The sequence below is a fragment of the Leptodactylus fuscus genome, chromosome 1, assembly GCF_031893055.1.
Source record: "Leptodactylus fuscus isolate aLepFus1 chromosome 1, aLepFus1.hap2, whole genome shotgun sequence".
NCBI lineage: Eukaryota > Metazoa > Chordata > Amphibia > Anura > Leptodactylidae > Leptodactylus > Leptodactylus fuscus.
In genome coordinates this window covers 134,988,938-135,015,572 of record NC_134265.1, presented here as the reverse complement: position 1 = coordinate 135,015,572, position 26,635 = coordinate 134,988,938, and the positions used below count along the sequence as shown (strand labels likewise).

General features: G+C 44.0%; 1 protein-coding gene across 1 annotated transcript; it reads left to right on the top strand.

Moving 5' to 3' along the window:
• The first annotated feature begins 4,101 nt into the window (after positions 1-4,101).
• On the top strand, positions 4,102-13,181 carry PABPN1 (poly(A) binding protein nuclear 1). Its single transcript, XM_075276704.1, has 7 exons — positions 4,102-4,462; positions 4,735-4,849; positions 8,824-8,891; positions 9,917-10,023; positions 11,214-11,301; positions 12,248-12,396; positions 12,491-13,181. Exons 1-7 carry the CDS (start codon positions 4,139-4,141, stop codon positions 12,528-12,530), a joined length of 891 nt encoding a protein of 296 aa, XP_075132805.1. The 5' UTR covers positions 4,102-4,138; the 3' UTR covers positions 12,531-13,181.
• Positions 13,182-26,635: the final 13,454 nt, after the last annotated feature.

The following is a 26,635-nucleotide window of genomic DNA, read 5'->3' as shown; positions in this document are numbered from 1 at the left end:
GACGCCCTCACTCCAACTTTACCAACATTGGCTTGAGAAATATCCAAAACATGACCACCAGTGGCGGACTGTGTAAACCACAATTTGAGAACGTCAACTCGCTGGCCTGTCTGAGGGTGGAGGCAGTGGAGCTGGTTCTGGCACCGTAGCCTCAGCCACATATGAAAAGTCCCGGGCGGCCCTGGATTCTCTTCTCCGCCTCCGTGCAATCACATGGCCGCTTTTCTAACTGGCTCTATAAGAAGAGGAAGAGTATGAAGAGCGCAATGCCGACTACTCCCTGTCATAGCTACGGGTGCACCTCTGGACCTTTCAGCTATACTGACTTGGACGACGCCCGGTGGATGATCTACCATAGGACCTTTGCCATCTATGGCGGGAGCTTAACAGGGGTGGGGGGGACCTAAAAACCCCTTGTAGGAGCGGGCACCCAAGCACTGGGAGTCGCCGATTACTAACTCCACATTGCTGTGCACTGCACTAGGCAGTGCTAGAATGACATAAGGAGCAGCAGCTGTTGTGGACTGACTAGACAACCCCGCGGGCTTGGCCGTAGATGGCGTTGGGGACTGAGGAAGGGAATATTGCTGGGTAGCAGGAGGACTATTGGAGATTGGGGAGGGTAATATTGCTGGGTGGCATGAGACCTACTGGAGTCTTGATTGTGGTGGGCCGGTGTAGGTGCAACTTGACCATCCACATTTTCCTGAGCACGTGCTGACCAACGGGCTCCAAGGCCCTTGCTCAGCAAAGTGTTTTGGCCCGTCGCCAGATTGGCAGCAGCCACAGAGGGTGGCAATCGGCACGGGTTATGCTGCCTGACCGCCGTTTGCATTTTTTCTAGCCTTCCTATGCATGTTGGAGCTCTGCTCCCGCCGCGAGAGGGAGGGGATTAGGGATAGCCAGTCCGGGTGGCCTGTCCGCCCTAATAGGCTGAGCCGAGGCAACCACCGGCTGTTGTAGGGCAGGGAACCTTGGACAGATGTCCTGCTCAAAGTGAGCAGGGACGCCAGCCAGCCGATCTCCACGCTTACTGCTGTTGCAGCAACCATGTGTGGGAGGGGGACTTGTGGAGTGCTGATCCGGTGGCCTGCCAGCCCTAATAGGTCGGGCCAAGACCACCCGGTTGAATTGGCCCTGGACTGGCGCCCTGCTCAATTTCAGCAGTGACGCCAGCCAGCCTCTTCACTCACTTGTCGTTGCAGCAGCTCAATGAGCTGCTGTTTTTGCCGACAGGAGGTGGAAACCGGCGGTCAGTTTTCAAACCCATTTATTTGAATGGGTTTGCAAAGTGTCCACCCGTGAGCGTCTTCTGCCTTTCCGTGGCGAAACCGTTTTTTTTTAACTGGACAAAAAGTCAGACATGCAGGACTTTGTTTCCGTTTTTTTTTTTTTTTGTTTTTCTTTTTTAAAAAAAGGGGGTTTCACCGCGGAGACCAGAAGACGCTCACAGGCGGACACTGACTGCCGGGTTTCTATCTCCTGTCCAGTTTCTCGGACAGAAGACAGAAACCCACAAAGTGGAGACCGGGCGCAGATGTGAATCCGCCCTTACTCTGTCTGAATATTAGAAGTCAAAGTATACACTCACCGGCCACTTTATTAGGTACACCTGTCCAACTGCTCGTTAACACTTAATTTCTAATCAGCCAATCACATGGCGGCAACTCAGTGCATTTAGGCATGTAGACATGGTCAAGACAATCTCCTGCAGTTCAAACTGAGCATCAGTATAGGGAAGAAAGGTGATTTGAGTGCCTTTGAACGTGGCATGGTTGTTGGTGCCAGAAGGGCTGGTCTGAGTATTTCAGAAACTGCTGATCTACTGGGATTTTCACGCACAACCATCTCTAGGGTTTACAGAGAATGGTCCGAAAAAGAAAAAACATCCAGTGAGCGGCAGTTCTGTGGGCGGAAATGCGTTGTTGATGCCAGAGGTCAGAGGAGAATGGCCAGACTGGTTCGAGCTGATAGAAAGGCAACAGTGACTCAAATAGCCACCCGTTACAACCAAGGTAGCCAGAAGAGCATCTCTGAATGCACAGTACGTCGAACTTTGAGGCAGATGGGCTACAGCAGCAGAAGACCACACCGGGTGCCACTCCTTTCAGCTAAGAACAGGAAACTGAGGCTACAATTTGCACAAGCTCATCGAAATTGGACAATTGAAGATTGGAAAAACGTTGCCTGGTCTGATGAGTCTCGATTTCTGCTGCGACATTCGGATGGTAGGGTCAGAATTTGGCGTCAACAACATGAAAGCATGGATCCATCCTGCCTTGTATCAATGGTTCAGGCTGGTGGTGGTGGTGTCATGGTGTGGGGAATATTTTCTTGGCACTCTTTGGGCCCCTTGGTACCAATTGAGCATCGTTGCAACGCCAAAGCCTACCTCAGTATTGTTGCTGACCATGTCCATCCCTTTATGACCACAATGTACCCAACATCTGATGGCTACTTTCAGCAGGATAATGCGCCATGTCATAAAGCTGGAATCATCTCAGACTGGTTTCTTGAACATGACAATGAGTTCACTGTACTCCAATGGCCTCCACAGTCACCAGATCTCAATCCAATAGAGCATCTTTGGGATGTGGTGGAACGGGAGATTCGCATCATGGATGTGCAGCCGACAAATCTGCGGCAACTGTGTGATGCCATCATGTCAATATGGACCAAAATCTCTGAGGAATGCTTCCAGCACCTTGTTGAATCTATGCCACGAAGAATTGAGGCAGTTCTGAAGGCAAAAGGGGGTCCAACCCGTTACTAGCATGGTGTACCTAATAAAGTGGCCGGTGAGTGTATATTCACATGTAGCAGTAGAGATCCAGTTAAATCTGCATCAGAAAAGTCACATGCAGTTGAGACGCACAGTTTTTTTTTACAGGTAAAACACAGTAGGGGAGTTTTATCAGGAGCAGCAATTTCATATCTGTTGCTCTGGTGGAATTTTAGCTTCACCGGAAAAAGCGGCGTACGTGGCATAAAATTGCCATTTGCATCAACGTGCGTCTTTCTTGCATCAGAAAACTGTTGTAGAGGCTATATTAAGGATAAAGGCCCATTTAGCAAGAAGCAGTGTCATGGGAAAACTGCGGTGGAAAAGCATTGCGGTTTATCCCCTCAGCGCTTAGGGTATGTTCACATGGCGGAAACCAAATTCCGCCATGTGAACTCTCCACGTGGCTAGCCGCAACAGCATGCCAAGCAGTGCACCGACATTCAGTCGCGGCATTCCGCTCCTGATTAGGCCTGAATGAATGGGTCTAATCAGGAGTGAGTTTCGCACCGCAGACACTGCGGCTGTCTCAGCTGTGGGAAGAAGGGGCATCTCTGCTTTTTCCTGCTAGCGGGGGAAAAAAAAAGCGAGCAGCTCCCATTCAAATGAATGGGAGCATTTTTTGCAGGCGGATTTTGAGGCAGATTCTGTGTCAAAATCCACCTGCAAAAAACTCTGTGTGAATATACCCTTAGGGCCCATTCACACAGAGTTTTTTGGTGCTGATTTTGACGCTGAATCCGCCTCAATCCATGTGGAAAAACAAGCCTCCAATTGACTTCAATGGGTTCTTTTTTCGCTAGGAACCCATTGAAGTCAATGGGAGGCTTTTTTTCCACGTGGATTCTGAGGCGGATTCAGCGTCAAAATCGGCGCCAAAAAACTTTGTGTGAATGGACTCTTAGTCTTCTGTGGCCTTTCTTCTTAAATCATATCTATAGGGAAACCGCTGGCGTTTCCATAGGTTTAATTTCCACTCTACAATTTCCACAGTCCCAATGGTTTTGAGATATACAGCATTTGCGCTGTGGGTATTTTTCTGCAATGCACGGATGAGATGTGCTACAGTGTTATTATCTAAATAAAGGACCACATGGAACAGATAAACCCCGGCCCTATAGTCTATAGTTGTGGCCATAAGCAGGGCGTGAACCTGCCTCATGACTGGCAGGCCGTGCAGCCATTCCCCTGATACCGGATGGGCGGGACTTTCCGTAGCGCCCAACAAAACATAATACCGTCGCCATAGCCAGTAGTCGCACGCGTCTGTGTGAGTGGCAGCAGCATCCTCCAATCACAGCTCTAGTTAGGTTATAGGGGTTGCCTCTACGGCCGGGTGCTCAATCTTTCCGTAAGATGGCGGCGGTGTCCTCGGCTGCGGCACTGCGTGGGGCTGACTACGAAAACGGCCTTCGTGGTGGTGCTGGTTCAGCAGGTGGTGGCGAAGATGGTGGCGATGACGAGCCCATGGGTCGAGGTGGGCTGGATCTCGACCTGGAGTTGTTGGGCCCGGGCAGAAGAATTCGACGGATAGGGGGCAGAATAGCGTCAGGGAGGAGATCCGGTGGACGGGGGAGTACCGAGAGCGGAGGTGCCGGCGCTCTGGAGGAGCTGGAGGAAGAGGAGCTTGAGGAGGAAGAGCCCGGAGAGCTCGGAGGAGACCCTGCTATTGAGGACCCTGTAAGAACTGAGGGGCGGCCTAGTCAGAGGAGGGGGGAGGGGACGTAGGCACAGGTAATGGAGGCATGTGGTGTAGGACCGGGCTCTGGGCATCCTAGCCATGCTACCTGTGCCTGCAGCCATGCTGTCTCCTCATAGAATGATGCTGGTTACATGGCTGTAGTAATGGCAGTGCTCTCAGCCTCCCCTCTCACTGGCATGTGTGTAGTATTCTGCTAGATGTGGTGTAATGTATAGGAAACCTTCTGTTCATACTCTTGTGTCTCCTTTAGGAACTCGAGGCCATCAAAGCCCGTGTAAGAGAAATGGAGGAGGAGGCCGTCAAGCTAAAGGAGCTGCAGAATGAGGTGGAGAAACAGATGAACATGAGCCCACCGCCAGGCAATGGTAACCCCCGTGTGCAACACCGCAGCCTTATCAGAGGATTGATAGACTTTGGGGGGGGGGGGGGGGCATGGCGTCAGTAGTTGAGGGTTGATGAGGCAGCACCCACAGTTCAGTTGCTTCCAGATGAAATTGTGATCTGTAATGGCGATCTGTGGAGCGCACCTTTGGGTTGCGCCCCAATAATATGCTGAATTGTTCAGTGTCTCCAGCCACTGAAGTGCAGATCACTATCTCAGACTAGTATCTTTTAGTAAAGGGAGTCTGTTCCCAGCATGAAGCCTGTTAAACCACCAATATAGGTAGGTCAGACTCTCCTGCGTGTAATGCCCTTTTTTTTCCCCCCTGAAAATTCTTTCCTCCATTGCTGGGATGCTCACTTATCAATATGCAAAAGAGCAATGGAGACCAGTGGTGGCTCTGCTGCTCCAAGCTGCTATTCTCCATACTGCTCTAATATGCAGTTCTTCCCCCATCCTGGCCCTGTGTTTTCATGCTCGCGTGTTAGATCAGTTTAGAGCAAAGGAGCCACCCACTGTGCTCCAGGCTGCTCATTTGCATATTGTGAAAGAAATTAATTCCAGCAACTGCAACCTAAATTTCCATGGGGAGTGAGGAGGAAGTGTTGCACTCAGGGGAACTTGACCATAGGTTTTTGCTAGTTTAATATGCTTTACACTGTCCATTTTAAGGACTCCTTACCTTCTCTTGAGGATTCAGCACTTGGATCTAAGGAGAAGGTGGAACAATGTCTCATTTTCCTGGTTTGCAAATGGTTGACAAACTTGGTGGTACATGGCTGTAAAGCCTGTAACATTGTGAATGCAGTTTTGGTGTACAAAATAAGTAGTATAGGGAGAATAGTCTGCACTCCACCTATCCTGTGGTGCTCGTGGGAAGGCAGCAAGGAAGTCCCGGCACTTGCTGCATTTGATAAGAGTTTTATTTCATGCACGAGTTCACAATCTGATGCATTTCAACCCAATCAAAGCCTATGCCTACAGCATAGGTAAAGGTATTGAACGGTCCTAAAAGCAAGAGCTTTATGCCTATAGAAAAACTTATCAAGTGAGTGCCAGGTTTTCCTTGTTGCTAAATACATACTGTAATTCAGGTGCACTGACATGAACAATTTCTAAATCAATATAGAGATGGTTTGGAGAGACTTCAGTGGTAGACTTGCTTTAAAACCTTTGATGGAATTGTAGTACCAGCAATTTCCTGATAAGTTTTCCTTTGCTGTATAGCTGAGTATCAGGATGATGCAGCAATAGCCTGTACGCAGTCAGTTGTAGAGTCATTAAAGAGGACCTATCACCATCTGGGGCACAGGCAGTTCTATATACTGCTGGAAAGCCGACAGTGTGCTGAATTCAGCGCACTGTCGGCTTTCCCGATCTGCCTCCCGGGTGAAGAGCTATCGTAGCTCTTCACAGTCCTTCTTCACAGCAGCGCCTGTAGTGCTGTGCTGTGTGAGCGGGGAGGAACGCCCCCTCCCTCTGCTCACAGTGCTCGTCCATAGATGAGTACTATCAGTAGGGGGAGGGCGTTCCTCCCTGCTCACACAATACAGCGCTATAGGCGCTGCTGTGAAGAAGGATGTTCCTGACAGACTGTCAGGAACGCCCTTCTGATTGTGAAGAGCTACGGTACTGGCACCGATAGCTCTTCACCGGGGGGCACGGAACGGGTTAAGCCGATAGTGCGCTGAATTTAGCTCACTGTTGACTTTCTAGTGGTGTATTACACCGCATGTGCCCCAGATGGTGAAAGGTCCTCTTTAATGGGAACCACCATTTGTCTTTACGAAGAACAAAAAATTAAGTAGATCACTTTTTACTGTAGTTTCTGTATTTGATTAAAAGGGCTGTCCAGACTTAAAGGGGTATAATCATTTACATAATTATTTTTAAATTTGTAGATAATTAAAAGTTAAACATTTTTTGCAAATATAACTAATTACACATTTTGCAGAGTTTTAAAGATTTTCTCTAAATATCTTGTGGTCACAATCTGTTATCTTGATCGGTTGCCAGTGGATACGACCATGAATGCAGGAACTTTCTAAGGTCAGAAAATCCACGATGTCCTTATTGCGGCCGGGATATCTTCTGATACATGTAGTGTCCCTGCCTGATAACCCAGGTACAATAAGACAATCATAGCTGGTTCCTGACAAGTCCCAGACCATAGAAAGTTTCTGCATTAGTAGTCATAACCATTGGCAACTGATCAAGACAACAGATGTTACCACTAAGAAAGTTGGAGAAAATCTTAAAAACTTTGCAGAATTTTTTAATTACTTATATTTGCAAGAATGTTTAACTTTTAATTATCTACGAATATAGATATAATTATGTACATGGGAATACCCCTTTAACTTTATGTCCTATCTCAGGATAGGCCATAAATAATTTGATTTTTGAGACGCACACAGCCAGCCTCCCGACTGATCAGCTTTACAGTGTTGCTTTCTGCGCATATGGTGTTTGCCATACAGGGCCAGAGGCAGAAAGCTCTGTGAGCTGCAGTGAAGGCATTGAGCGCTCTACAGTGGAAGAAGCTTTCTGCTTCCAGCCACGTATTATGTACAGGATGGGCACCTGAAGCGTCTCCGTACAGCTGATTGGTCAGGTGTCTGGCCTAACAACTTCTTGACGCAGGCATTTTTCAATGTATTTTTGACTCTCTACCATCTTAACACTGTGACTTTATTTTTCCATGTGCAGCCTTATGAGGGCTTAATGTTTGTGGGACCAATTTACTTTGTAGTGGTACCATTTAATATTCTGCACAATGTACTGGGAAGCTGAAAAAAAAAAATTAAATTAATTTGTTGTAAAAAAAAAATTTATCCGGAAAAATTTGAACAAGAGAGGAGGGAAAGCTGTCCATAACTATAGAGCTGACCTCAGTCTGGTAGGACCCAGTATCTCTTACAGACTCCGATCCCGGTGGATCATGTGACCGGCAGGTCAGAGGGTAGCCACATCATGGTGGCACCCATAGCTGTGTATATAGTGCTCATTGACCACTCCTTGCTGAACTGGACAAGTGGACGTAGAAACCCAATTGACGGTCCGCCAGTGATTTAAAAGGGAAAAAAAAAAATCCAAGACAAAAAATTTGTCATATTTTGATGCAACAAAAATATTTTTGAAGGCAGAGATACTTGTATTTTTATCTTGGGAAAGGGGTGATTTGAATCTTTAGATTCTGGGTGAAAAAAAATATAAAATAATATATTTAAAAAAAAAAAAAAACTTCATATGTTTATCTTTTATTAGCCCCCATTAGAGGGCTTGAACCTGCAGTCTTTTAATTTCATGTCCCAGAGACTGCGATACAATTGTTACACAGCTGTTTAGGTTGATCACAGACCAGCTCTGGGCTGCCATAAGAACAGAAAGGTTCTAACGATCTCGCCAACCTGCAACGGGTCCGCGGGGATTGGCTCCTGGGAACTTATTCACACTTTGTAGGAAGGGGTGGATTACAGAGCATTGAGTTTTGGGAATTGGCTCCATATCACTTGATGGCAATGGCGGCTGGTCTGCTTCAGAGTGGCTGTCCTCTTTAATGAACTGGCAACCACTATACTAGAGCTGATGTCAGGAAGGGGGTTATGGCGATTCCATCTTGCTTGAGCTTTACAGCATTCAGTGATAAGCTTTACAGAAGTCTCATGGCTAGAAGTGGCAATAGTGTAGAGCAGATTACCTGAGGTCTGTATGGAGTAAGCAGACACTGGCTGTTGTATTTTGCTGTTCATTGCCTAAGTTTTTTTTCATATTGATGTTGGCAAATATAAAAATAGATAAAATGAGTAAAGCTTTCCTGTTTAGTCGTTAGCATGTCCTAAACTAACTTGGCAGTAGGGATGACCAAAGCCCTGTGGATATGTTTCACGGTGTGTGTGTTGGTAACTTTGGCAGTCCTGGTACAAGCAGTATGTCATAGTTTTCTTTCTTCTACAGCTGGTCCAGTCATTATGTCCATAGAAGAGAAGATGGAAGCAGATGCTCGATCGATTTATGTAGGGAATGTAAGTAACTTGCTTTTTTAAACTATAAGCGGTGAACATTATGGTAAATGCATAGTGGGCTTCATATGATAAAAATGTATTTAAGAAAATGGGTGAATTCTATACCTTAAAGGAACCGGTCAGGTTGTCAACAAACTGTCCCTATCATGTGCAGGATAAAGTAATTCCCTTTCCACTGGTTCCCTCTGTAATCTTTCTTTTGCAGTAAAGTGAAGTTCTAAACGTTTAAAATTATAAAAAGTATTCAGCACACTGTCATCGTTCTAGTGGTGTATAAAACCGCATGTGCCTGAGGACATGAAAGTTCCTCTTTAAGTTGTGCTACAGATTCTAGATCTTCTCTTTGGCTATGATTAGGGCTGAGGAATTCATCCCAAAAGTCAGCTCAGTCAACATGAACCTGCACATGTTGATTATTTCAATTTTGCATCCATGCCATCCTATCTCACACGGACATTAGATTAAATGGTATGTCACTAACTGTATGCTATCCAATCAGAATTGCTCATATGGGAAGTCATAGTGGCATTACTTATAACTGGGGGGGGGGTCGCATGTTAAAGATAGCGTCCTAAAATTAAAGAGGACCTTTCAGGTCTGCGGGGCACATGCGGTTTTATATACTGCTAGAAAGCTAAATATTCAGTCCCCAGTCCTCGTCTATGGACGTAGGGGGGCGTTCCTCACCGTCATCGCTGGACAGTAAGTAGCAATAGACGCTGCTGTGAGGGAGGGCGTTCCTGACTGACTTTCAGGAACACCCTTCTGACACTGAAGTGGTACGGTACCGGCACCCATAGCTCTTCAGCGTTGGCACAGAACGGTAAAGCCGATAGTATACTGAATTCAGTGCACCACCTGCGTTCTAGCGGTGTATTACACCGTATGTGCCCCAAGGACATTAAAGGTTCTCTTTAAGCGTAATAAAGTTAAAATATTTAATTCTTTATTTGGGTCAGATTGCCCAGTCCTAGCTATGATCAATGGTTCAGACAGTTAATCTGAATATTTACTTTTATTTTCAGGTGGATTACGGGGCAACAGCTGAGGAACTTGAAGCACACTTCCATGGTTGTGGCTCTGTGAACAGGGTAACCATTCTTTGTGACAAATTCACTGGTCACCCTAAAGGGTAAGTTTAGAGCCCAAGCCATGTATGTCATATAGTAGTATCAAGGTGACTGGTGTTTCAACAGTTTTGGTCTTAAACGGCATGTTTGTATATGGGTACATATATCTTGCCATATGAACACAGGTAGGCCTGGTTGACAGAAGTCTTTAGAAATGCATAGAAAACTCTTCTTCACTTCCTGATATTCCATAAGCATTGACGTAAATACAAAAATATATTAATCCCCAGTGTTAAAAGATCTCTCTTCAGAACTGTTTGTGTCACTTCAGTAGACCATGCTTATATGGGAAGCCTAAGGGAGCGGAAGTGGCATAGTTTAGGGGTAGTGTCCATGCAGTGTCACAAGATATAAAAGTTGAGATTAACAATTTATAGGGGACCTTTCATGTACTGTAAAATGAGTGTTCTATGCCATTCTAAAGCCCAATAGTGTTCAGAGCACTGTAGTTTTGGTAGTGTCTGCCCTGTTTCCAGAGATATCAGTGCTGTTAGTCAGATGGGTCAGTACAAAACTGGCACCAGGAGGATACTAAAACAGATTTGTGAGGGGTCTGGGTGTTCAGATCACTTATTGATGACCAATCCTGTGGATGGATCAGTATGAAAATCTGATATGCTCCTTGGAAGTAACGTTGTCAAGTGGCAAACGTTAGAACCAACTTGCCATTTTTTCTCTGGGGTAATTTAAGAAAATAAACAACTGGTTTAATTGAGGCCCTGTATACAAAGTGGTAGGTTGACACTGAGGGTGCGTGTCAGCCTACCACTTTGTATACAGGGCCTCAGTTAAACCGGTTGTTTATTTTCTTAAGCTACCCCAGAGAGCCAAGGTGGAATGGCTTCAAAAAGAATGAAAAATATAAAGGAAGCATACTCCTTCCGCTAAATCCACTCCTGGTTTTGGCTTAAACGCATCAAAATCGGGGGGGGGGGGGGGGGGGGGGAGTGTGTACTCCTTGCATCACAGTGATTAGGACACATGGCTCTTAAATTTATGATTGGAGATAGGTGAAGCGTCAGCTATACAAATTGCATCGTTGCCTGTATACTAATAGAGTTTTATACATTAAATTACTCTCTTACCCCTCTGTTCTTGAAGAATTTCAGTTGCATTTTAAGAGTCTTACTCTTGTAACAAAAGTGGGTCTAAACTACAGCAATTCCTGGAATGATTGGTTCTGTCTTTGCAGGTTTGCCTACATTGAATTCTCAGATAAAGAATCAGTCCGGACATCCATGGCATTAGATGAATCTTTGTTCAGAGGTCGACAGATTAAAGTAAGTGGATTCTAATTTTCCACTTTTCAAAACTACATATTTGTTACTTTTTCTTACGGCCCAACCAGTCTGTTAAAGGATAGGTAGGTTGCTTTGAACCTTCTGGTTTCACCCGATAAGACTACATTCAGCATGCTATGCCAGTAGCTACAGTACTTGCTGTTAATGGGTTTCTGCCATAAATTGCTTGTTTCCCCTACTGTTCCCCTGTTGATAGGGGGCATAAGTCTGTCTGATGGGGCTGGAGGGAGTAACTACTGGGATCCTCCACTGATTGTGAGAGCTGTGGTCTGGATTCCAGCCCCCTCCCTTAAACTGGGCAGCAGTATACTATTGTGTTCAAGAAGAGGAAGTTGGACCAATGTCTTTGTGATCAATGTGGGTACACTATAATCTTTATTAGTGGAAATGATTCTGGTCTTTCTAGCCCATGCACTTTTGTATCAAAATGGTTTATTTTATGAACCATTGAAATTTTGTAGCGGTTTGTCCTTTTTTTTTTTTCTCCATACTCTGCACTGCAGCTGTTAAGATTGGTTCTTATGTATGTGATTAGTGAATTGGAATGAGCTGAACTACTGTTGACCAACTTCTCACCTAAATGTCACTGATCGTAAAAAGTATCTGAGATCCTGGAGCTATGTGGTTCAATGTCCTGGAAAGATGTATGTTGGTAACCTGCAAAACTTTCACATTGGCAGTGCAAAGATATGACTGCTTTTTGCAATAGAACTGAATAGGATTAGGCTTTTGCTAGATTGCATGACCACTATAAATCAGATTGCGGTTGCTATAAACTGAAGAGGTTATGGCGATCGCATAGCACCACAGTCATTTCCTAAAACTAATCAGTGGGGGTCCTGGGTGATCTCCCACCAATCTTGATGAGCTATCATGAGGATAACCACATTGCCTGTAAAGCTTATTAAATCTTTCATTTCTACAGGTGGTTCCCAAGAGGACTAACAGACCCGGTATAAGTACAACAGACAGGGGCTATCCAAGGGCAAGATACAGAGCTAGAGCATCATCTTATAGTTCCCGTTCCAGGTTCTACAGTGGATACACAGCAAGGCCCAGAGGACGCGTGTACAGGTCTGGGGAGGGATGAAGTAATGGTGAATTTACTGTAAGTCGGGAGTGGGTAAATACTCTTATTTCTTGCTTACACTAGGCTTATCTCTTTCAGGGGTCGGGCTCGAGTGACTTCATGGTATTCTCCTTACTAAAAAATATATCTTTAGGAAGACCTGAAAGGCAAAAACACAAAAAAATGAAAAAAAGAAGACTGGAATGAAATTTAAGAATAACATGAGGTCCCTGTGGGCCATCTTTTTTTTTCTCCCTTGCTCCCATGCCCCGTGTACAGGATTCACACTGTTGAGTTTGGTAGGCCAGGTCCCTGAAGCTTAATGTGTATTGGGGGAATATAGGTGATTAGTCCTTATTCTCAGTGTCGAGTGTATGACTTGTCCCTTGGTAACACGGGGGGTCTGGTTGTTCCTTGTTGGGGGTGATAACGGGTTATAACAAATGTATACGTTAAATGGTTCCCAGTGTATTGTTAGCTATGGGGAGGGAGGGTGATGTCTGCTAAACATCCTGCTGTTTTCTTTTCTTTTTTTTTGCGTGTTTTTATCTTTGCAGGTTTCTTTCTATGGGAGAAGCTTGTTTCCCGGAGAGACTCAGCTGCCCCCTCACGACAGCCTTTTCTTTAGTTTTATTCTAGCTCAGATTCCTGCAAACTGTTGAAGAAACAAGCTGGGCATCTTTTGTTTTAGGATGGTTTTTTTTTTTTTTTTTCATTTGAGATTTTTTATATATATAGCGTCAGTCAGGGGAAAAAGGAGAAAAATAAATAAAAAAGATGGTAAAATGGATATTGTGTGTTCTGATTTGTGAAAATCCATAAAGTTCAACTTTTAATAGGTGCAAATATGTTCCAGACGTGGGGAGAGGGAGGGTAAAATCAAAAGTATAAAAGTACCGTATTTTTCGGACTATAAGACGCAGGTTTTAGAGGAGGAAAATAGGGGAAAAAAAATTTTAAGCAAAAAATGGTAAAATATTTTATATGGGAGTTGTAGTTTTGCAACAGCTGCAAGGCCACATTGACAGGTGACCCTGCAGCTGTACGGGGACGCATAGAGTGTTTTTTTTTTTTGCGGGGCCAGAAGTACTTTTTAGTTATACCATTTTGGGGAATATCTATTGCTTAGATCACCTTCTATTGAAAAAAAACCCGGTGGTTTATGATATATGATTTTCTACTTTTATATATATATTTTCTAGGGACAGGAGGTGATTTAGAACTTTTATTTATTTTATATTTTTATTATATATTTTTAAAGCTTTTTTTTTTTTTTTTTTTTTTTTTTTACTATTTTATTCCCCCCCGGGGGCTTGAACCTGCGGTCACTTGATTGCAAGTCCCATAGACGGCAATACAACTGTATTGCCGTCTATGGGACATTCTGTCTATTAGTATTACGGCAGCTGGTCATAGACCCAGCCGCAATACTAATATAGCAGTGACAGGCCTGGGAGCCTCATTAGGCTCCCGGCTGTCACCCGAACAGGTCGGCTCCTGCGATATCGCCGCGCAGGAGCCGGCCTGCAACTTTACAGGTATGGGGCTGGTGGGGACCGGCCCCGGGGGAGAAGGGGCCGCTGATACTGACCCGGCATCCGCTGTACTAGAGAGGCGGATGCTGGCACGGGATAGACGCCGGGGCCTGAGACATCGCTGCGCTCCTCTGCCCTGCATGAAGGCGGGGGCACGGAGGAGCGGAATAGCATCGCCCCTGCCGCTGCTGGCTTCATGCAGGGCAGAGGAACGCAGCGATGTCTCAGGCCCCGGCACCTGTGCCGGCGTCTATCCCTTGCCGGCATTCGCCTCTCTATTACGGCGGGTGCCAGGCGCTACATTCAGACTATAAGACGCACCCTTCTTTTCCTCCCAAATTTTGGGGAAAAAAAGTGCGTCTTATAGTCCGAAAAATACGGTTTTGTTTTTTTTTTTTGTCTTCCCTTTGGAGTCAAACTGGCATTCATCAGTATACTCTAGCCTCTTCAAGTATAATCCTTAGTGTACAGCACTGTGCTTTAGTATTTAGTGGTGGTGCAGCTTGGCCCCATTCATTTGTATAGAAGTGAGCTGCACAAAATGGTGACCTTAATCTTTTCCTGCCATCAACTATAATAGTACGTGGATTTGGGGTCTTTAAATATAGCCGCTGCCACTTTCCTGGTGGTGCATTGGTACAGCAATTTATGGGTGCATTGCTGGCCCTCAGGCCTGTCTTCAATAGGATTCTATTAGTCTGTCCTAGGCAGTCTGTAATAGAAAGGAAGGCATTTCACAAAGCTTTCTATAGTGTTCCAAATTAGGCAATTTATATTTTTCCCAGATTTTCCTAAATGGTTGATCCAGATGACAGTCAGTATAATGTTCAAATTTTCAACTTAGAGAATAAATCAAATTTTATTGGACAAATCTCCCAGTGATAACATTTTTCACAAACAAAAAATTTAAATCATAATTCTTATAAACTATTATTAGGACACCACCTTTGATATCACTTTCACAGTTCTTGCATCTAAAGTGGTCAGTGAGAAACTCTATATACATTGCAGAGGTCCTATGATTCCAGCCCTAAACATGACTCCGTTGCCTCCTTGCTGACATTGCAGTCTTGTTGGGAAATGGTGGCCATCCTCTACTCCATCCATCTGGACCACTTAGGGTTGCACAGTAACTATCTGTAAATGAAACTGTTTCAAAGTTAGTCTTTCAGTATATCTGGGCCTACTTCAACAGTTTTCTGCTTTTGAGCACTATGGGAGCTCAAAACAGGATTCCTGGGTGTCATACCTCCACAGATCTAATATTGATGGCCTATCCATAGCCTAAAATAAATCCTCAGTATGCTATGTGTGTAATATGCTACACTAGGAATACTAATCCTTTGGTTGTTACTCAGCGTTTCAAAGCTTCTGAAATATAAACGTGCATAATATTGCAGGGATATAAGAAATAGGTGACTTATCAAAGCATAACTACGCATATTCCTCCGGCAGGAAGGGGTTAATCTTTACTGGTACTTCAGTCCACTCATTCCGTTAATAATATTGGTTGCCCTTCTCTGCACTCTCTCTAGTTCAATTAAGTCATTATTGTATAGTGGGGCCCAAAATTTAGCGCAATAGTCTGTGTGACTGTACCAATGACATATATAGGCATAACTATGTTCGTCATGAGAATCTATAGCTCTTTTGATTCATCCTGTAATTCCTTGCACTGGTCGCTAAGCTTACTGTCCACCAAAATCCCCAAGTCTTTTTCAGTGGCAGTCTTACCCTGTAATTTATTAACCCCTTCTTGACATCCGCTGTACTAGTATGGCGGAAGCCGGGTGTTTAACCCCTTAGCGCAATTTCACGTACATGCACGTCAAGGAATGTGGTTAGTGCCTGCATTCCCACGTGCATGTACGTCAGTCTTTCTCAAAGTGGGCGATAACGCCCCCTTGTGGGCGCTGGAGGCCTATAGGGGGGCAGTAAAGGGCACAGAGAAGATTGTGGGGGGGGGCATTGAAGCGGTTTAGGGGGGCGATGGCTAATTTAAAGGGGTGGTATCATAACAATGATCCTATCTATACTGCTTGTTAATGTGGATTTAAGACTTTTCCTAAATACACTGCTTCAGCAAAACGGCTTTGTTTGTCCACTATCTTACTTTATTCACTTCATTATGGACACTAGCACCTGGCCCCCTGCTCATTGCTGAGGGAGCCACATGACGTAGCTCCCTGCTGTGTGGGGGGAGAGAGGGGGGTGGCTGAGTGTACGGAGCCAGCCTGTGTCTGCACCACACATACACATCACATACACATCACATACACATCACCTAGCTCCCTGCTGTGAGATAGAGGGAGGGGGGGTGGGGTGGAATAAGTGCTGCTTTCTTATATAAAGCAGTCTAAATCCTACTGGGCTAAAGGACCTGGTCTCTCTGTTCACTAGGATAAAGCTTTATTATATAGAGCAGGCTGCTAGTGGGCAGAGGAGCCAGGTCCTTTAGGAAACTCCGTACAAGGTAAATCCAAGTCTACAGGACCTTTTGATGACATCACAGGCCCTTCAGTCATCCTATAGGATCACGCTATGTGGTGGGTGGAGCTACATGCTAATTTGGGGGTGGGGCTAATTGACGCGAGCAAACAGGAAGAAAGGAGATTTTTAGGCAGCTTAGAAGGCAGATCAAGCTTCATGAGGCTACCCCTTTAAAATTGTTTTTTTGCTTTTAACACCAACTTTACCGCTCCTTTACACTTAACGTGCGTTTCCTCGTGTAACGCCATCTAGGGGACTAGACAGTAACTATTTCCTGTCCAAAAGTTGTCAAACTGTACCATAAATGGCGGTAAGCTCCAATGCGAAGCGAGAAGTTTCTAGTCCATTCTCGAAAGTACTAGGCCCGCCCGCTGCCTCATATAAAAGCGCATGCACCATCATGTCACAGCCAGTCATGTCATTCGACGATATTACGAAAACAAGTGAATTTAGCGACTAGGTAAAATGCTGTACGTGCGGTGGTGAATACTGTGAGTGGTGTCATTAGCAAGTTTTTAATACTCGATTCTTTACTTTGGCATTTTTGAAGACAAAATTATGTCGGAAGCAAAAAAGAAGAAACGGCAATATAGCGCGGAATATATAAAATATGGATTTATTGAAAATCCCACAAATCCATCTTCGCCTATGTGCCTTCTTTGTCAAAAAACATTTTCGAATGAAGCGATGAAACCCTCAAGGCTACAAGATCATTTGAATAAAATGCATCAGATAAAAAAGACAAAAATGTGACTTATTTTCAAATTCATCCTTCACATTAGATTAGTATTAAAATTGAAATGTTTGTTTTAATAACATGAATAAAAGTTTTCCTAATATTATAAAATGGTGTTTTACATTACCCTCATCAGAAAGTCTTATTTTCACATGACACACATAATTTAATTATTAACATAATGACTGTGATTGTGATTCTTAAGATGTAGTAAAGTAAAAAAAACTTGGGGGGGCGCTAGAAAATAATTAATTCTCGAAGTGGGCGGTAGACAAAATAAGTTTGAGAACCTCTGATGTACGTGATGGAGACCGCACGGGCTCAGAAGCAGAGCCCGTGCGATCACTATGGGAGCCTGGCTGTATCTGACAGCCAGGCTCCCGCTGTAACAGCAGGGACGGTGATTGCACCGATCCCTGCTGTTTAACCCTTAAGGTGCCATTATCAATAGCGATCATGGCACCTTAAGTGTTTGCCGATAGAGGGTTTAACCCCTTGCATGCCAGCGTCCAACATGACGCCGGCATACAAAGGGTTTAGTTTTCTTGCTGCCGGAACCCCCCTTGGCGAGATCGGGGGGTGCTGGCATCTATATTTTGTAGCCTGTGATCTGCCCAGTGACCCCCAGGCTGCTAAGGCCCCCTGTTACCTGGTTGATCCTGCCGGCACGAGAGGAACCTAGTCTATGCATCTGCATAGCTAGCTTCCTCTATAGACTGCAATACATGTGTTTTGCAGTCTATAGTTAGTACAGAACCAGTGATCCTTTCTGATCACTGGTTCTAGTGTCCTTATACGACAAAAAAAAAAGTTTTAAAAAATGTGTAAAATAAATAAATAAAAATTAAGTTATAAAGCCCCAATATGCCAAACCAGCCTGGGGTCATGGCAACTGATCACCGGCCCCGAATCTTGTTCCGGTGAATGTCACCCCTCCCCATCATTAGCAGACCTTGTTTGACCAGTGACCCAGGGCTGTCAGGACTCCACATAATTGGTTGATCCTGCCGTGAATGGAGGAAGTCAGCCTAGATTTCTGTAGTGGAGCATCCATAAAATGTAAAAATAAAGTGTATTTAAAAAAAAAAAAAATGAATGAAGCCCCTAAAATTCTTCTTTCTTATATAAAACAAATTACATAAACCTAAAAATTAAAAATGATACATGTTTGGCATCACCGTGCGTAACAACCCGTAGAATAAAACTGAGATGTTATTTAACCTGCACAGTGAACGTCATAGAAAAACTCAGAAAAAAACGCGGGAAGTAATGATTTTTCACCATCCTGCCTCACAAAATATGCAAATTTAAATAAGTGATCAAAACGCTATATGTTCCCAAAAACAGTACCAAGAAAAAGCACAGCTTGCCCCACAAAAAAAAAAAAAGTTCTCAACCAACTCTATGAACTGAAAAATAAAAATGTTAAGTATCTCAGAAAAAATAAATGTAGTGATTTATGTCCCTAATGGGTTTTTGTTCTTAGGTATCACTGTAATTGTAATGACCCATAGAATAAAGGTAACACGTTGCTTATGCTGTATGCTGCATGAGAAAAACTAAAAGGTAAAAAGCAATTCTATAGTTGTTTGTTCTTTATCCATTAAGAAAGAGTTAATACAAAGGTGGTATTTTGCAATGCATTGCATCAGTGATCAGACCCCCTGGGGTTCAAGACTCCTAGGGGGTCTAATAAATAAAATATTAAAATATACACAGTTTTGCTAAAAAGTTTACATACCATGGCAGATTTTTTGGGGGGTTTTTGGCCTTTTTTCAGAGAATATGAATGATAACACAAAAACTTTTTCTCCACTTAGTTGGTGGTTGGGTGAAGCCATTTATTGTCAAACTTCTGTGTTTTCTACTTTGAAATCAAAATGACCCGGTTCAAAAGCACAGCTCGCCCTGCAAAAAATAAGCCCTAAATCGGCTTTGTCAACAAAAGAATATAAATGTTACGCCTCGCAAAAGACGATGATGCAAAAACGATTTATGTCCCCAAATGGGTTTTTGTTCTGCAAAATTAGTAACGCATCAAAAACCAATATAAATTAGATATTGCCATAATTGTATCGACCCATAGAATAGAGGTAGCATGTTTCTTATGCTGTATCCTGCATGATAAAAAAATTTCAAAGTAAAAAGCAATGCCATAAACTGCTCTTTGGACACACACCAGGGAGCCGATGCGAAGGATCACCATGTGGCTTTTGCAGGGCATATTTCGCACTTCTTGGGAAATTCACAATTACTGGCACCTCTGGGGCTCTACAAAAACAATATGGCATCCAGAAAGCAGTGCCTCTAAATCTATACTCCAAAAACTAAAAATCACAGCGCTTCTGAACCCACAGTTTACACCCACATATAGAACTTTTTTGCACCTGGGGTAACAATCTTAAAAGTTTAAGGAGAGCCTGGCTCTGTTGATGCAAAGTGGGCACTGAAATGGTGTATTTTTATAAAAATGTAAATTTGCACTTTGAATTTTTGGAAGCACTCATGGGTTCAACATGATAATAACACCCCTCGAAAAATTCCTTGTAGGTATAGTCTCTAAAATGGGGTGAATTAGTTATTGTATATCAGGACCTGCAAATGCCCCTAGTGACGTATAAATGTCCAGAGTATGCCTCAGATATACACGTCCTCTCTCACTTCTGAACCCTGTCGTATTTTCAGGCAAAAGATTAGGGCCACATGTAGGGTGGGTCCAAAATCAGTAAACAGCATAATAAGTGGAGAGCTGAAATATGGAATCTCTCATTTTTCCTCAGTCTCTTGTGGGGTCATATTCTATATGCTTAACCCTGGGTGCAGTTAGCTGGATACATTTGTATTGTTAACCCCAGTGCTATGTATGTCCCAAATCACATCTGTGGTGAATACTTGTCTCATAATACCATACCATGCTGGAGATCGGTGATCCTATTAATATTATAAATGTGAAAGTTTGTGGGTTTGTGTGTTCGGATGTTTGTTAGTCAATCACGCAAAACCCGCTTGACCGATTTGGCTGAAATTTTCCACAAACATAGTTAATACACCCCATTGCGCAATAGGCTACTTTTCGTCACAATAGCGCACATACGTTTTTCCCAGGACCCCCACAAACCCCAAACTCACATCACTATCTCTGCAATCTCACACACTTTGGACCCCGATTTGGCTGAAATTTTCCACAAACATAGTCCCTACACTCGATTGCGCAATAGGCTACTTTTCGTCACAATAGCGCACATACGTTTTTCCCAGGACCCTTTGGATGTTCGGATGTTTGGCGGTCAATCACGCAAAAACCGCTCCACCGATTTGGCTGAAATTTTCCACAAACATAGTCCCTACACTCGATTGCGCAATAGGCTACTTTTCGTCACAATAGCGCACATACGTTTTTCCCAGGACCCTTTGGATGTTCGGATCTTTGGCGGTCAATCACGCAAAAACCGCTCCACCGATTTGGCTGAAATTTTCCACAAACATAGTCCCTACACTCGATTGCGCAATAGGCTACTTTTCGTCACAATAGCACACATACGTTTTTCCCAGGACCCCCACAAAACCCAAACTCACATCACTATCTCTGCAATCTCACACACTTTGGACCATAGCAAGCCACAAAATTCATATTACCCCCTACAGCAGAGGTCAGCAACCCCTGGCACACATGCTAAGAGTGGCACTCCTGCCATATTTCACTGGGATGCCAGCAGCACAGGACCTGCAAGAGTTAAATAAAGTCTCTGCTAGAGCTGAGTCATAAGGACACTCCCCTTTGAGAGGGGTGCAGGAAACCCAGGGGGTGGAGCTTAATCGCTCAGGTCTCTGCCTGCTATAGTGATAGCTCCTGCCGAAGCTGCTAGCAAACTGAAAGTAAGAAACACACAGGTTCCTTCCTTTACTTCCTATTCTCATTAATGTCAGGCATGGGGTTATTAGTTTAGTGTTAGTAACTCCATGTGCCTCACATTAATAGGAATAAACCCCATCATGTCCCTCATATTAACCCCTGTGTGCCCCATATAAAGGTTACTAATACGTGAGACATATGGAGGTACTAATAAAAGACCTCAGTAATGAAGATACTTAATTATTACCTCCAAGTCTCTCACATATCAGTAACTAGAGATGAGCGAGTACTGTTGGGATCAGCCGATCTGAACAGCACGCTCCATAGAAATGAATGGATGCACCTGGTACTTCCGCTTGGACGTAGCCAGCGCGCTTAACCCCCTGCGTGCCGGCTACGTCCATTCATTTCTATGCGAGCGTGCTGTTCGGATCGGCTGATCCCAACAGTACTCGCTCATCTCTATCAGTAACTCTTAGGCTGTATTCACACAGAGTAATGCCAGGCGTTTTTTGTGTGTTTTTTGCACATAGCGCCGCATTTACGCCGCGTATACGCAGCGTTAACGCCGCGCTATTTAGCGGGGGCGTTGCCCGGCGTTAACGCGGCGTTAACGCGGCGCTATGTGCAAAAAACACACAAAAAACGCCTGGCGTTACTCTGTGTGAATACAGCCTTAGGGTGCATGCACACTACGTAACGCCGGGCGTGTACGAGAGCCGTACACTCCGGCATTACGGCAGACTGCCGAACACTTCCCATTCACTTCAATGGGAGCGCTCGTAACAGCGGCGTTTACGAGCGCTCCCATTGAAGTGAATGGGAAGTGTTCGGCAGCCCTGCTGTAACGCCGGCGTGTACGGCTCTCATACACGCCCGGCGTTACGTAGTGTGCATGCACCCTTACACTGGGGTTAATGTGAGGGACATGATGGGGTTAATTGCTATTAATAAGAGGCACATGGAGTTACTAAACTGTCATGCACAGGGCCAGACTTTATGTTGCTTACTCAAGAGTATCCTGTGCCCAAAACTTACATGTACTGGCGGAAAATAACAAATCATACAATGTCGTATATCGAAGTATATTAACCTGAAATACCTCTGTCCCAAAGTCACTATGTACAGTTTATAACAACACCGTATAGCGGCTGAAATACAAATTACATTCAACACAAAAGTCTCATGTGCTCTCAGAATTACAGCAACAACAAGATACACAGTTACATTTTATATCCCATACCTTATACACAGTACGGAAACCTTACCCGCGACTGTATATACCCACTTCTACAATCACCGCAGACGAAGTCGCGGGTACCAGCTAGTCTGTCTATAATGCTGCTTCGCAGGTTTCCATAGTAACCAGACGTTATGTGCGCCATTCACTCTGGGAAGGGGATGAGGAGTGGGAGCAATCTAAGTGCCTTGTGTGTAAGGTGTTGTGGAACAGGGGGTGTCAAACTCATTTTCGCCCAGGGCTACATCAGCCTTATGGTTGTCTTCAAAGGGGCGTTAGTAATTCTGTGACTGTATAAATCTAGCCATACCAGTTATGCGTAAATAAGATGAAAGCAACCATAATTGTTAATACACATAGGTAATAATGTCCTAATTGTTCTCCCACATAAATATTGGTGACCCCCAAAAGTAATAGTGTATTGTTTTTGTTCCCTACACAGTATATAGACCCCACACAGTGATATGTTAGGCCGCTACCTATTAGATTATTGCAATAGGTTAAACACTCATCCACACTTCTGTTCAGGCCGGTCTGTGCTGCCACCACAAGGGCACGCTGTATCAGACGCTGGTCTTCAGCATTGTGACGTAACATGTAGTGCCACATAGAGGAGTGTGGATGGAGTAAATTATCGTCTGCTATACATTGCAATAATTCAATAGGTAGTGATTAAAAAACAATGGCGCCCCCAGATTATGCAATGACGTGCCACCTGTCACCTCAGATCGCTTTATGGCCATCATGGGCCTTGTTTCAAAATTACAAGAAAAAATTAAAAAGGCAGCTTTGTATTGATAATCTACTTCTCTATGTTATCCAACTGAGAGTGTCATTTCCCTCGATATTCTATGAGTTTCATAGGTTTGTTCTGGTGAGTAATTTTAGAGTTAAGAGCTCGTTCACATCTGCGCCCGTACTCCGTTCTGCAGGTTTCCGTTTCCTGCACAAAACAGAGGCAGGATACAGAAACCTGCAGGACTCTTTCTCACCCATTCATTTGAATGGTTGAGAAAGCTGTGCAGCGGTGAGTGTTTTATGCTCTCTGCCGCGAAATCTGTTTTTTTAATCCGGACACAGAGTCGGACATGCAGTACTCTGTGTCTGGATTAAAAAAAAACAGTTTCGCAGCGGAGAGCATAAAACGCTCACTGCCGGACCCTGTCTGTGGTTTCCGTCTTCTTGCATGCAGAAGACGGAAACCACCGAACGGAGACCTGAACGCAGGTGTGAACCTAACGTAACCTGTCTGAGAGTGAGGTTTTGAACATTACATTAACACCAGCAGAGGTGACCCATCTGGCCACGCAGTTCCCCTTTAGGTAGAAGCCCTATTCTATTAAATATCTGGGGATTCAGATTGTCCCTCATCCTTCTGATCTGTTCTCAAGTAATTACTTTCGTCTTTTGGTACAGATTGAAGCAGATCTGCGGAGATACGGAGTGTTGGGCCTCTCTTGGTTCGGGCATATTAATATTTTAAAAATGGATATGATTCCTCACTTTTTGTACTTATTTCAAACCTTGCCTATTTGGGCCCCCCACTCCTATTTTACTAGACTGCAGTCCCTCTTTAGCTGATTTGCATGGGGCTAGGCTCGTAGTTGCCTGCAATTTCTCACATTGTCACGTCTATCAAATGTGATAGTCGAGTGGGTTTACCTGACCTTTATTTGTATTATAAGGCTGTAATCCTGTTGCGTCTCTTTGATTGGTGTTACCGGGATTCCGACAAGCAGTGGGTAGTTATGGAGAAGGAGATTCTTGCGACATTTCTTTCCTCTCTGCCTTGATTCTTCTGACAGGTTCGTCATACATTTTTTTCTGCTCATTTTCCCAGTGTTTGAGATTCAGTGTGCTGGAGTCAGAGTATAGTGAGGGTTCCTGGGCCATTGAGCTCATTGTTCCATAACCCTATGTTTCCACCGCGTCATTCCTCTTGGTGTATCTTATGCTGGTCTGACCATGATGATATAAAATTGTGTAGTGTTTTAGGTTCCCTTCCCTCCTTGGATCAGCTGAGTGTTTCCAGTCCGGGCCCTACCAGCTGTCTTGTTTCATTCGTAGGTCCTCTTTGTTGCCGGTCTCCTCCTCTGCTCCTACCCCACTGGAAAAGGCCCTGCTTTGGCCCGACAGCCCTATGTGTGTAAACTCTTTACTTTATCATTTCCTTTTGAGTGACACTATGCTGGGAGCCTCCGCGTATACTGTGACCTTGGGCTAGAGACTTACAGAATTCAATCTCTCCCATTGATTGACATAGAATTTTTTTTTGTTTGCCCATACATTACCCTTGCCATGCAATGCACAGGAGAAAAACTATAACCTTGACCAGGTGGTATCACTTTCCTGATCTCCTACATAAGATTTATCCCAGTGTTTCTGATCAGTGTTGGCGCTGAGGCAAAAAGGGGTTCCCTTCTTTATATTTGGTGGGAGCACACAGAAAATCGTCCATTTTGGAATTCTATTTTCAATCTGTATTGTAAAGTTAGTGGTTGTACTGTCATGCCTTCCACCCATTTGGCCCTCCTTTCCCTTATACCGAGTAAATACAAAACCGTCAAGGGCGATCTCCTGAGACATTTTCTTGTGGCTGCCAGGACAGTCATTCCTAGGTACTGGCACAGTGGCGCCACACCTTCTTTGCAGGAGTGGCTTCAGGAATTTCTTTATATACGGCATATCGAGGTGTTAGTAGCGGTGGATTCCGCAGACTCTTCTAAGTTTGATGCACTCTGGCAGCCATGGGTGGTGTTCCAGGAGTCGATTGATTTTTTTTTTTTTTTTTTTTTTTTAGCTCCTTTTCTTGAGCCCCTGATAATATGGAACACATTTTTGATTTTATATTTTTGTCCAATGACCTTTTTTTTTTTCTTTGTTTCCCTTTGTCATCTCCTGTCTATGTCTTTTTTGTTTTTGGTCCTATGTATACCTGCTCCTGTGGGAACAATGGTTTCTGAGAAGCTCTCATTTTAGGCTACAGTTTTCTTGTCTTTTTTTTTTGGTTATGTTATTGTGAGAGCCTGAATTGCATCCTTTTTGACTTTGTGTTTTTTGGGCCTGCGGTGGTTTGTTTTGTATAATGAGTATATAGAGTTTTTTGTTTATGTGTATTTTGTAATCTTTAGTAAAATTTGATTGATTAAATATAAAAATAAAATCCCGCTACCAGGAGGCCCGCTACAAGATCCTGTCTGGTTGGTACAGGGTCCCTACAAAATTACACATGTTCTTCCCACAGGTCTCCCCGCTGTGTTGGAGATGTGGGCAGGTAGAGGGGGGATAAGCTCCATATTTTCTGGTCCTTCCCTGTATTGTCCTCGTTCTGGGATGGTGTTAAACGGATCATTTTGCAACTAACTGATACTCTTGATCACCTAGGCCCGGCTTTGTTCCTCCTCAATCACTATGAGTCTTCAGTGAAAGTCTACAAGCGCTCTCTGCTTTAATTTTTGGTCCTCAGTGCCCGTGCTTGCATTCCACTCTACTGGAAGCGAGTTGACCCCTCCTCTCTCCTTATAGATTTTGAAGGTGAATGAGATCATGTGTATGGAGAAGCTCACCTCTTTTCTGCATGGCATGACTGAAACCTACATTAAAACCTGATTTTATTGGTTTGAATTTCAATGCTCTGGGGAATATCAGATGCTCCTGGGCTCTGGATCTTCCACCTAGACCTGTGTGGTGCATTCAGTTTGTGGTTATTACAAGCAGATGCATCCTTCCTTCTACTGTTTTGTTGACTTGTGGTCTCCGGTAACTGATTTCCAGTCCACCGAGTATGGACCATCTAGTCAGTTTGTCATTCATTCACCCCCTCTATTTGCTCTCCCCTAATTACCCTCCCTCTACTTTTTTTTCCCCTTCTTTTCTCCTTCTACCCATCCCTCCATGGCGCTTCTCCTCTTTTTCTTCTGCCTCTTCCATTTCTTCTCCGTTCTTCTGCAATTCAGCACTTTCCATGGCCGGACCGTCCTGGGACCTCCTGGCGGTCCGAAACCATTTTGTTTTGTTGGCATTGTATGTATTTTTTTTTTGTGTTTCTTCGTGTTTTAGGTCGATTTCAGACCCTGTTGTATTGTTAAAAATTTGCAATAAAAATTTGAATTGAAAAAAAAAAAAAGTTAAAATTAGAAAAAAAAAATAGAAAAAGTAAATGAACTGAAATGTCATCCTTTCCCTATAACACATATAAAAGTAAGAAAATTAAGTGCGAGACATACACATTAGGTATCCCCGTGACCAAAAACACCCAGTCTACAAACCTATATAACTATTTTTACGATACGATGAATGTCATAGTGACATTCTAAATGTTTTCTAAATATAAATGTTTTTGTTTTTTTTCCCCTATTTCATCTGCCAGATAAATTTGGTTAAACAGCAA